Raw genomic sequence first — 12,747 nt, forward strand, 5'->3', positions numbered from 1 at the left:
TGATTCATAGGTTCAATTCTAACATCACTTATGCACTTATGAATTGTGAGTTCATGAAATCCAGACTATATTTTGATCTGTGAGCATAAGTCTCAAACAGAATTTCCACGTATCACAAAATCCTCAGCCTTCACAGCGACACATCTCCCCCAGCTCTAGGCTGCGTGACACCGAGGACCCTTCTTCCTGCCACTGCATGTCACTGCCCTGTGAGATCTGTGCCAACCACGGTTACAGTTCAGTGACCCAGGCAGGGAATTCTGCAAATCCAGAATATTCTTCTTAAATCTGAGAGGAATAACAAACATTTCCAAAGCATCAACAGTCAATTATAGGGGCTGGAGCGATAGCACAGTAGGGAAGGCGTTTGCCTTGCATGCGGCAGACCCGAGTTCGATTCCCAGCATCCGATATGTTCCCCCGAGCACCGCCAGGAGTAATTCCTGAGTGCAGAGCCAGGAGTAACCCGTGTGCATTGCAGGGTGTGACCCAAAAAGCGGGGGCGGGGAGGGGAAACCACCTCAATTATAAAGGTAAAGGCCCTCCCGTTGATCGTCGATTTGCTCGAGCGGGCCCAGTAACGTCTCCACTGGAGACTTTGTTGTTACTGTGTCTGGCATATCGAATACTCTCGGTAGCTTGCCGGGCTCTCCGAGAGGGGCGGAGGAATCGAACTCGGGTCGGCCATGTTGGCTGCTTGTAAGGCGAACGCCCTACCCGCTGTGCTATCACTCGTGATAGCACCTCAATTATAAACCAAAATATTTTTGAGCTGCAAAGGAAATTAACCTCGCCGGAGTCCCTTGGAGGGGAGCAGGTTGAGCTTTCCTCCCCGCCCCGACCAGGGCTCCGGCAGCCGAAGACCTCCAGGACCAGCCACCACCATGCTGAGACCACTCTCCGCACACATGAAGGTACTGGCAGAGGGTCAAAGTCACTCAGGCTCTGGGGCCGAGATCTCCAAGCCTACTCGGATTTGGGCCAAGTATCCTCCACCCAGATCCTCCAAATTCCGTAGGCAGGGGTCACACCCACCAACTGGCCCCCTGGCGCCGTGTAATCCCATCAACGGCCAAGACTCAGAGACTATAAAATCCAGCTCCCCGAACCGCGCTGCCGCAAATTAACCTCGCCGGGGTCCCTTGGAGGGGAGCGGGTTGAGCTTTCCTCCCCGCCCCGACCAGGGCTCCGGCAGCCAAAGACCTCCAGGACCAGCCACCACCATGCTGAGACATCTTATCAGGACATCTTTTTATGACACCTTATTATCTCATTCCTACTTTGGACAAACTTGCAGGCTATCTAATGTAGCCTGCCCACAGGGCAGAGTCTGGCAAATTCCCCGTGGCATACCCAATATGCCAAATACCAGTAACAATGATGGGTCTCATTCTCCTAAAGAGCCTTGAATATAATCTCAGGGCTAGGATGAAAGAGACCTTACTGGGGCCTGCTCCAGGCAATCGACGAATAACAGGATGATGAATGAATGAATGAATGAAAGAACTTCAAGTGTCCTTTGGCCAATCTGTAACATTATCTGAAGGCCTCAATAATGACATCAAGTCCTTACCTGTACTGCTGCCTTGGGTGCAAAAAGAATGCAGAAGTCGTCATTCTCTGTGGGTACGAGTGTCATGGTGTCACTGATCATGTGGTGAGGGACGGAGGCGTAGGTGGGGCCGGGCTCCTGGGACACGCTCCCACTCTCGTCGGGGAAGAGGAAGAGGTCTGAGCAGCAGGGCTCCTGCGCCTGGGAGCTCCCCTCCACAGCCCCTGGGGAAAGACCACCACATTAGGCCCTGCCACACACACGCACGCCAAACCGCACCAAGCGCCCTCAGCACTTCCTGGCCTCGCGATGACACACGTCAGATACATACGAAGCTAAATGCGTCCAACTCACAATCGCTCCCTGATATCTTATATAAGAGCCTTTGACTCCTCGTCAAAACAGCTGCTATAAATTTGCGGGTCTCTGGGAAAACAGCACGTGTAGCTTCACAGAATGACAGGCAGCCTCTCAGCAGGTCTTTGGTGAAAGGGAACCCTGGGGAATCCTCAGAAGACGTTCCTACTGACCAGAGCCGTGCTTCGGCCGGAATGTCAAACTGACACTGAGTCCCACGGGGAGAACTGGGGGCCCTCACACACGGCAGCCACTGAGCGACACACTGGGCCCTGGGCCCCTACTGCAAGGAGAGGAAACCTCTTGACACCTGGCAGTGCCCTGCCTACCAAGACAGGCCACGTCTGCTTGCAGATACAGGCAGTGAGGAAGCACTCGCTGCCCATCTCTGCAGTGGGAGGAGGGACCCAATCCCACACAACAAAACCAAAAAGGCCACTACTTGGGGTTCTGCCTACATGGGGACCCGGGACGCGGCTCAGAGAGGAAGCCCTGTCTCAGGGCCACCCCACCACACCCAGAAGCCCAGGGAGCCCCTCCACACCGTTTACCAAGTAAGTGGATGCGAACACACGCCTGAATATGTTCATTGCACACGTTAGACCACTGTTTTTTTCACTGTGCCCTCATCAAACCAGACGCTCTACCATGGGCGGAGGACACTAAGCTGAATCAGGCGGCACTGAGCTAGCTTGCTCTCAAGAGGCTCACTGAATAGCCTCTGCTGTTGGGGGCTTTTGTTTTGTTTGCTTCAGGGCCGTACTTGGGAATGCTCAGGGCTTTCTCCTGGCTCTGCACTAAGGAATCACTGCTGGCGGGGCTCAGGGGACCAGCTGTGGTGTTGGGGATGGAACCCAGGTCAGCCACATGCAAGGCAAATGCCCTTCCCGTTGTACTACCGCTCTGGCACCCCTCAAGGGATTTTAATTCTTCTACGGCAGTGCCTCGGTCAAACTCAGCCTTCTAAATGCCTCGTACAGAAACCTATACGTTAAAGCTGCTCAGCAAACAGTCACTAAACACTCCTCTTCTCATCTTAACCGTGAATATTACAAAGAATGGATGTAGGAAGTTAAAAGTTCCCATTTGCCTCCTCAGCTCAGTGTGATTTTATATTACAACGAAAACATTTAAAGTCAAACTTCTCTAACACCATCATTGTGTGAACCACACCCTATGGTAATCAGGGCTACCCTGAGCTGGGAACACTTGGCTCTAACCTCCAGGGTCACTAGGGAACAGTGACAATGACTGAGGTTTCACGACAGGCCGGAAAGATCCCTCAATGGGCTGAGCACATGCCACACATGCAGGGGGCCTGGGTTCAATTCCCAGTGCTACATGGCCCCCCAAACACCCCTGGGAGCGACCTCCCAGCACAGAGCTGGGAGTAGGCCCCAAGTACCACTGGGTATGGCCCCCCAATTTTTTAAATTCATAATATATAGAAATATCCATGTTTATCCAAGTGGGAAAACAAAAAAATTTAATAGATCAATTCCCAAACATTTAGATGACTGACTTAGGCGTCAGGACTTTCTGGTTCCTGTTGACTCGGCTTTAACCAAATATTACTTCTGGAAGCTTTTACAAAGAGCTGTGACTTTTATCCCAGTCACCACCAGGGCTGGCAGGTAATCAGGGCTCCTGCCAGTCACGGTGCTTCTCCTGACGTGAATGACCCGACAGGAATTCCATCCCATCCTCCACGCACCTAAATTCTATCCACTTCTACGTGCTGGGGACCAAAATCAGAACCTCACACCTGTCAGGCAAGCCCTATACTGCTAAGTTATACATCCCCAGTCCCGGCTCCACTTTTAAAATATCTTTTAAAAAGTACGATTTTTAAAATATCCTTCACTAAAGTCTAATAAAATCCAACTTTCCTGAACAGTGAAATGTACAGAACGTTCTAAGTGTCGCTTCTCAATCTAGGTACTAGGACCAGTCTGGTTTTGTGCCAGTTTGCTTTACTAAACGAAAAGGCACAAGGAAACCAAAGTCCCTCACACGCCCTGACGCGATCTTCACCTGCTGAATGCCCAATGCCAACTATGTGTTAATAATCACATGATCACTTGACTTCCCGTTAATCGGCGATTTGCTTGAGCGGGCGCCAGTAACGTCTCCATTTCCCCCCTGTCGCTTGCTAGTGTAGCCCAATGGCGTCTGTGCGATAATAAATGCCCACCCAAACTCAGACTTGCTTGTTCTCTGAAGAACTGCTTGGGGGGAGTTTCCAAGCGCACAGAGGAAGCCTCCCTCTCAGCACCAGCACTTCCGGGACACGGGTCCTGACCTGTGTCGCCACTGGGCTGTGGCTTCGCAGAAGCGGCCTGCTGCGTGTCAATCTCCTCCATGGCATCACTCATCAGGTCTCGTAAAATCTGCTGGTCAGCTTCAGGAAGCACGGGACCCCGGGAGGACGTCCGACCGCTGGAATCTACCTACAGCCAAAACCCTTCATTAAAAATAACTGAAAATGCACCAAGAAGCAAACCGATACTGATTTTGTCCTAGAAACACGACACTTTACAAAAACATCAGAAAAAGGAACATAGGTCTTTCTGCTTAGCGGCTATTATGCTTGCACTTTAAACCTTTAACACCGTCATTATCACCCTAACAACCACTAGCAAATGAAAGTAAGCGTGTGTCTGCCTGAGAGCCAGCACAACGACCTGGGATCTGGGAGAGGCAGCATAGGCCAGGCCAAGAAAGGAATAGTGAGAAGTAACTGCAGTGAAGTGGGGGGAGAAAGAACGACTAAGTTGAATCTGCTCAACTCTAAAATCTATTTAAAGAACTGTGTTTTATAGCGGATGGAGAAATAGCATAGCAGGTAGGGCGTCTGCCTTGCACACGGCCGACCTGGGTTTGAGTCCCAGCATCCCATATGGTCCCCTGAGCACTGCAGGAGTGCAGAGCTAGAAGTAACCCCTGTGCACCGCCGGGTGTGACCCAAAAGAAAAAGAAAAAAAAGAACTGTGTTTTACAAAGTTGACAGTTGGGTCTCAAATGTGCAATATTCCAGCCCCATCCCACCTCCCGTGTCTACGTCCCCACAGCAGGGCTCCCCTGCTCTCGCCCGCCCCAAAGCCTGATTTCTAGAAATGACGACTGAAGACCACAGGGCGACACACAGAAGGGAAAGGCCACTGACGGGACCATGCGCTTTACTCTCGGGCTGCTGCCTGGCCTTTCGGTTCGGGAACTGGGAACAGATTTTAAACTATCTTAACTTTCAATGAACGGAAGAACGTTTTTAAAAGAATGATCAAGAGGGAGTGTCATAAATGCCTTCATTCAGTGAGACCCTAGAAGGAGCAAGGAATTAAGAAAAAAAGCACAACGCAAATTCGATAATGTGGGAGCACGACTACTGCAAGGCCTGCCAGGGTCCGAGAGAGCCGTCGCCTCAGGACCTAGAGGACCCTGAGGAAGGGAAACCCCGACAAAGAGAAAAGCCCCACAGCACAGATGCGCTCAATCCAGAGAGAAAAGCGGGCTGCGCGGTGACACTGAACTGGAAATCAAAATCTCTGGATTCTGGTGCCATTTTTACTCATTAGGACAAACTGTCTAAACCCTCTGGGCCTTAACTTTGCTTTTCTTTAGCTACTCTGACTTATGCAGTTATTTAAAACAGAGTCTCAGACACTTAATGCTCCAACTCCAAACCTCCACCCCCATATTGGCATCCCTGCACCTGTGAGCCCAGCTTCCCACCCTCTCCCCAGACCTCAGCAAACTCTTTTTTTTGTTTGTTTGTTTTCTTTGATGTCTCACACGGCGATGCTCAGGAGTTACTCCTGGCTCTGCACTCAGGAATTACTCCTGGCGGTGCTCAGGGGACCATATGGGATGCTGGGAATCGAACCTAGGTCGGTCGCGTGCAAGGCAAACGCCCTACCCGCTGTGCTATTGCTCCAGACCTCAGCAAACTCTTTTTTGATTTCATAATTTACTTATTATAGTTTGGATCGCATGCTTATGCTAGTATTGATTTATGGTTTTGAAACATTTCAGGGGTGCAGGTGGAAACTTAAACTACCTATTTAAAAAAAAATGTCTGTGCCCTCTCTACTGCATGACTGGTAACAAAAAAGATAATATTGCATCCACGTTTTCAGGTAATAATGTTACCCTTTGCCTCACACCCTCCCAAAGTAGTTCTGCATGTAACTTGGACATAAGAAATTCTTGGGACTGGACTGCTAAGTAGGCAGGCGCTCGATTACACGCAACCAACCCAGGTTCACTCCCCAGCGTCCCACAGGGCTGCCCAAGCCCACCAGGAGTGATCCCAGAGTGCAGACAGGAGTAAACCCTGAGCACCACTGGGTGTGGCCCAATCGCAAAACAAACCAAAACAAAAATATGTTCTTACATGATATATGTTTATTTCTTTTGGGAGAAAATAAAAGTTGGAGAAATCATGTTGACTGAGAAGCTTAATGCTCTCAAACAACGAATTTCCAACAGTAGGTAGAAAGGTTTTCCCAAAAGGGGCAGAGAATCACCTTTCCAGTTCCAGTCCTCCTAGACGTAAGGATGGACACAGGATTTTGCTACCTTCTGGCTGCTGGGAAAAGGACCTCGTGGGATCACAGCCCGCGCACCGTGGGAGGGGGAAGCAGTCCTGACCCCGACAGGGCCCACTGTACCTTCGCCTTCCGTGGAGGCGCTCCGGGCTTCACGTCCGCCCTGCCGGCTGCATTGAGGTCCCCGTAGCTCGCGATGTACTGAATGAGATTCATCAAGGCAGCACAAGAGTCTGAACAAGTCCTGATGTGGACACTGTCGCTGGAGCAGTGTAACTCAAAGCGAGGCTCCGTCTAGAGGACGCAGGGAAGAAAGAAGGAACAAAAACCTTTTTCCAAAAGGAACAAAAGCCCTCCTCTGTATGGCCGCAAAGCTGTCTCTTCTGCACATTCTGAATAAACATGATACGATTACTTTCCTTGCTTCAGGAGGTATTTGTACCTCATATTATTTATTTTTGAACAGTACCAGGGCTCACACCCAGAATTATGCATGGTGCAAATGAGCCAACTGTGCAGCCTCACTCAACATTTTTTTGGGGGGGGGGTCAATCTGGTGATGCACAGGGGTTACTCCTGGCTCTGCACTCAGGAATTACTCCTGGCGGTACTCGGGGGGACCATATGGGATGCTGGGAATCGAACCCGGGTGGGCCATGTGCAAGGCAAATGCCCCCCCCCATGGTATCGCTCCAGCCCCCTCACTCAACTTTTAAATATATTATTGATTTGTGAAATTCGGAAAAAGTGGAAAAATAATTTTATAGTAAACTCAACAGACTGATATTTAAGTCTTTCAACACATAGGACTTAAAAAATGTTTCATTATTTTAATAACTTACCTGCTCTCCATCATCAGAATCTGATTTCACTGCAGTTATAGTTAATTCCAAAAGTCCCATATCCATCACACGAACATAATCTGAAATTTTAGAAAGACGTGTCTTAGTATAGCTTTCAAAAAGTTTGCACGACCAACAATAAACTAGTATTTTTTCAAATCAATAGTAAATAATACTGAAAATATTTATAATGCGGTGGAAATAAAGTTTCAACCTTAAAAATAAAAAACCCACAATTCACTTTATTTTTATTTGAGACAAAATTTGCCTTATATCAGACACCTTACATTAAACATAATATATAAAAACTTGATGCAATTAACTGATGCCAGGACATCTAAATTTCAAAGATGTATTTAATAAGATCTTGAGTGCACTGGCATTAAACCAGAGTTAAAATGCTTAAAAGTTCTGGCACACAGGGCAGAGAGACAGTGCACCAAACTGAGTCACATTCTGCACGTGAGGACCAGGCTCAGTCTCTGGTACCACGTGATACACTGAATCATACCAGGAATCAACCTTCGGCACAGAGCCAGGAGTAGCTCTCAAGCTGCTCCGACCTACTGTGACCCCCAAACAAAACAGACAAAATACACACGCACAAAACAGACACAATTAGTCTATCCCAGTGTTTAACTCCTACCTCTATTTAAATTTACAGTGACCGTATTACACTTGTCAGACAGATGTAAGGCAGCTTCATCCAAGATTATTCTGAGAAAACGATAAAATCATCAGCAAACAATCCTCAAATATAGACCACATAATCACTGTATAGTTGATTATTACTTTCTGCCCAAATTGACAATGTTTAAATTATGGGGAAAAAAAAGAAGTGTAGTAAGTACTGCTAGAATTAAATATAAATTCTATGCTTAAAAAGTCAAGTAGGGGCTGGAGGAATAGCACAGCGGGTAGGGCGTTTGCCTTGCACGCAGAGGACCTAGGTTCAATTCCCAGCATCCCATATGGTCCCCCGAGAACCGCCAGGAGTAATTCCTGAATGCATGAACCAGGATTAACTCCTGTGCATGGCCGGGTGTGACCCAAAAAGCAAAAAAAAAAAAAAAAAAAAAGTCAAGTAAGGACTCGCGAGACAGCACAGGAATCAGGGGCTTGTCAGACAGGTGGCCAGCTCAGGTTTGATCCCTGGCACTGCAGATGGTTCCCTATTCTCCCCCACCCCCCGTCCGCCCTCAGCACTGCCAGGAAGAATTCCTGAGCACAGAGTCAGAAGGAAGCCCTGTACATAACAGGGTGTGGGTCCCCAAACCAAATAAACAAAAAAGCAAGAGCCACAAGGATCAGTTTCTTCCCTAAAATGAAATACAGTAAGTCTCAGAATAGATGGGCTACGTCATAGGAAAGTCAGGCTAGAGAAATAGTACGGCAGGGAGGCTGTTTGCCTTGCACACAGCTGACTTGGGTTCGATCCCCAGAACCCCAGGATGATCCCGCAAGCACAAAGTCCAGGAGTAAGTCCTGGGCACAGAGGCCAAGAGTAAGCCCTGAGAACTGCCAGGTGTGGCTGAAAAACAAAAGTAAAATTGAGTGATTTGAGGGACCCAACTATTAGTAAAAGGATATTGATTTTAGGGTATGGACAGGGAGTGCAGCAGGCAGGACACTTGACTTGTGTGCTGCCCACCCAGACTTGATCCCCAGAACCCCGTATACCCACCCCACCCCTCCCCCCCTACCAGGATTGATCCCTGAGCGCAGAGGGAGCCCTAAGCCCTGAGCACCAACAAGTGTGGTCCCAAAACAAAACGAAATGAAGAAGACTGAATTATAATTTTTTAAAAACAGGACTGTGACATCAATCTAATGGTTTATATGGATACCATTAATATGTTCTGGGCAGCGACATTAGTACGTACAGGCAGATACAAACATACCTGAGAGTAGAAGAAGATTTGTCCAAGGCAACACTACTAGAAACGCTGAATGTTTCAACAGTAAGAAGGGATCGGATTGGCAAGTAAAGGGGCCTAACACCAAAAAGAAACAGCACATCAGTCAATGCAAGAAAGAAATCCTTTATTATTCTTCTCTTTAAAAAGTCTTTAAATCGTTTAGAATTCCTGGGGCGTGTGACTACAAATGCGTCCATGCAACCTCTTACACTCTACACCACGGATGCACCAGAAGGAGCACACGCTGGATAGGATGCAAGACGGAAGGCATCATATCTCAATTAAAAAAATATCAGCACACAAGACTCAACCTGTAACAACAGGTTAGTAATTAATCTCTTACAGAAGGGCTCAATGGCTGCAGAATCAGATACAGCAATTCTTCACACACTTTCTTCTAAGGAAATCTTTTTTTGGTCACTTTTAGAGAATTATTCATAACAATACAAAGTAAATTATTTAGGGCCTGTTATGGGGGCAGGCTCGGGAGGAGACTGGAAAAAATTCGAAATAATGCTGGTGGGTAAGGTGTAATGGTGGTGGGATTGGTGTTGGAATGCTGAATGTAAGAAATTATTATGGAGACTCTTATCACGGTCCTCCCGTTGTTCATCGATTTGCTCGAGCGGGCCCAGTAACGTCTCTATCATGAGACTTGTTGTTACTGTGTTTGGCATATCGAGTACGTCACGGGGAGCTTGCCAGGCTCTGCTGTGAGGGCGAGATACTCGGTAGCTTGCCGGGCTCTCCGAGAGGGGCGGAGGAATCGAACCCGGCTCGACCGGGTTAACTGTGCGCAAGGCAAACGCCCTACCGCTCTGCTATCGCTCCAGCCCGGAGACTCTTATAAAAATAAAATTTAGGGGCTGGAGTGATAGCACAGCAGGTAGCGCGTTTGCCTTGCACGCAGCCGACCCGGGTTCGATTCCCAGCATCCCATATGGTCCCCTGAGCACTGCCAGGTGTAATTCCTGAGTGCAGAGCCAGGAGGAACCCCTGTGCATCGCCAGGTGTGACCCAAAAAGCCAAACAAACAAATAAATAAATATAAAATTTAATTTTAAAACGTTTTAAAATCTATTTTTAATTAAAGAATTGTGACTGACAACAGTACTGAGGTTAGTTTTGGGCAGACAATATTTCAACACCAATCCACCAGTGTCGCCTTCCCTCCACCAGGGTCCCCATATTCCCTCCCCACACACCTCATCCCCCACCTGTCTGTCACCTGGACAGGCACATTGCAAAGCTCCAGTGGCTGCAGCTTTAGATCTCCTGTTTTCAGCATCGCTGAATCTGTGTCCTGGATCTATGAACTATTTATCACTCACCCATATCACCAAGCCTGAGCCCTGTTCACCCATTACACCTCCTTCTCCTCCACCCCTCGTGGTTCCTTTCCTTCTCTGTCCTCCTTCCTCTTTCCCAGACTTCCTCTGGGGTCCCTTGATGCCGAGCACTCCCCCCTCACCCCCTCACACATCACATTTCCTCGTCCAGTTATTCTCTGTGCCACATATAAGTGAGATCACCCTGTGTTTGTCTAAGACAGAAATCCTTTAGAAAGAGCATTTTGAACTGTAACTCTACTGATCTATGTATCTTTCCAAACCTTAATATACGTTTTAAATAAATAAAACTTTATTATGTTGCTCCACTTGTGAACTAACCTGTAATCCAGAGCACAGCTCCAGAGATGAACGTGAAACGTTGTGAATGAAGTCGGAGGGCTGTATCCCAGGACAGGTTCATCAGCAATATTCAAGAAGTATAAAATCTATAATCACAAAAATATAAAATGCCCTGCTTTAGAAGAAAAAAAAAGTTTTGATATAATACCAATAGAAAGCAAAATATCTCACAGAAAAAAAGCAACTCTTTCCTGGGAAATTATAATACGAAAGGAAAAAAATCACCTTAAAGGAATTAATTTCAAATAATATTTGCAAAACTAGAATCTGAAATAAAGAAGTCCATCCAACAACGGCAAGGCTACAAAAAGCTCAGAAAAAAAATCATATAAATTTAACAAAGTAGGCATATTTTTACATTATTTTGCTAGGAACAATTCTTGAAAATAACAAATTTTGCTACAGACGACGCAAGCCAGCCTTGTAGTTTTCTCTGTGATTCACTGCTGGGAGAAGCTCCCATCCCTTCTCTGATAACAACCTCAGGCCTCCTCCCCGGAATGAATTGTCCTGTTTCCAGCATAAGCAAGTAAGCAGGGCTGGGAGCTAACGCAATAGAATAGAGCATGTGTTCGCATTCAGGAGCCCCAGGTCTGACCCGACAGGACATGGTGCCCTGAGCAGTGTCAGGAGTGAACCCCAAGCACTGAGCCAGTGGTGATCCCTGAAGAACACCAGGATGGCCCCAAATCAAAAAACGAGAAAATACAAAATAAAATGTACCGATATAAGAGCAAATCTGGAGCTTGGACTAAATCTCTCCCTTATTGCCAGTTCAGTGTTCATGTAACATATCATCTCTCTGAATTTTAAATATACACATATATACAACATACATGCACAAAAATGAGAGACTTCATATTTCCTACATGCTTTTATGGAACAAAAGCTTTGCTCTAAAATGCTTAGTACCCAGACTTAAAATGCAAAAGCCAATTCCATCCTGGGGTGGCGAATGCGTGCTTCTGACTGAAGAGGTGTATACAGCAGGCTGTCTGTGCCCGCGAGCTCGGTGAGAGCACAACTTGGGTGTGTGCACTTTCCCATGTGTCTCTGTCCAGACCAGTCCGGGGACTGCGCCTCCTACCTGCTCGTGCCAGCTGAGCCCGGAAGGCAGCACTCTGTGCTGGAGAGTGGCTCCTTTCAGCCCGACGGCAATCAGGAACTCCTAGGCAGAAATCAACACAAAGAATGCATATATCACCCAACTAATCCCGTAATTCAACACGTGAAATGTTTTTCTAAGAAAATTAACAAGATGCTTTTAACATAATTCTTTTTTAGCTAGGCATCAAATCAACAGCAGGTACTTAAAGTGACATTAAAAAAAAAATGAACCTTGGTGTTGGACTCTGATTTATCAGATATTATTTTAACTGCAACAGAGAGCATGTTTGAAGACTCTCCTCCGACCCCATCTGAAGAGGTTCGACTGACACCATCTTCCTCAGAGGAATAAATGGTAGGTTCCAGCCAATGAGGGCGGGCCACACTGGGCAGACGTGTTTCCGTAGGAAGAATCACTCCATCCACGATGCCTACAACAACCACATGAAAATGAAAAGACAACAAAATCACTTGGCATCAGCCCAAGCCTTCTGGAACTCCAGACAAATGTCCACAAATTTCCAATGATCATAACAAGATTCTGGAGGTAACAAACCAAAAATCATTTGGGCGTTAAGAACCCATGTCTTTCTAATGTTGGCATGACTGAGAGCACCCAACTTAAAACTAAGATTTTAAATGCTAGAAAATAATAATTAAGCAGAAAAAGAAATGAACAGTATGGCAAACCATGGTATCTAAATAATCACGGTCACACAGTCCTCCCATTGT

At 47.0% G+C, this 12,747-nt stretch overlaps 1 protein-coding gene across 3 annotated transcripts in view; it reads right to left on the minus strand.

Annotated features, from left to right (window-relative positions):
• Positions 1 to 12,747, minus strand: part of ATG2B (autophagy related 2B) — an 84,958-nt gene that overhangs the window by 21,669 nt on the left and 50,542 nt on the right. For all 3 annotated transcript variants that reach the window (XM_056108275.1, XM_056108274.1, XM_056108276.1), the window contains 9 exons: positions 12,247 to 12,446; positions 11,996 to 12,076; positions 10,888 to 10,994; positions 9,200 to 9,292; positions 7,945 to 8,015; positions 7,299 to 7,378; positions 6,580 to 6,750; positions 4,212 to 4,359; positions 1,574 to 1,776 (listed from right to left, as the gene is read on the minus strand). In XM_056108275.1, coding sequence (XP_055964250.1) covers positions 1,574 to 1,776; positions 4,212 to 4,359; positions 6,580 to 6,750; positions 7,299 to 7,378; positions 7,945 to 8,015; positions 9,200 to 9,292; positions 10,888 to 10,994; positions 11,996 to 12,076; positions 12,247 to 12,446 — 1,154 coding nt within the window. The remainder of the gene's footprint in view (positions 1 to 1,573; positions 1,777 to 4,211; positions 4,360 to 6,579; positions 6,751 to 7,298; positions 7,379 to 7,944; positions 8,016 to 9,199; positions 9,293 to 10,887; positions 10,995 to 11,995; positions 12,077 to 12,246; positions 12,447 to 12,747) is intronic.

This window comes from Sorex fumeus, unplaced genomic scaffold (assembly GCF_029834395.1).
Source record: "Sorex fumeus unplaced genomic scaffold, SorFum_2.1 ptg000201l, whole genome shotgun sequence".
In the NCBI taxonomy this organism is placed as follows: domain Eukaryota; kingdom Metazoa; phylum Chordata; class Mammalia; order Eulipotyphla; family Soricidae; genus Sorex; species Sorex fumeus.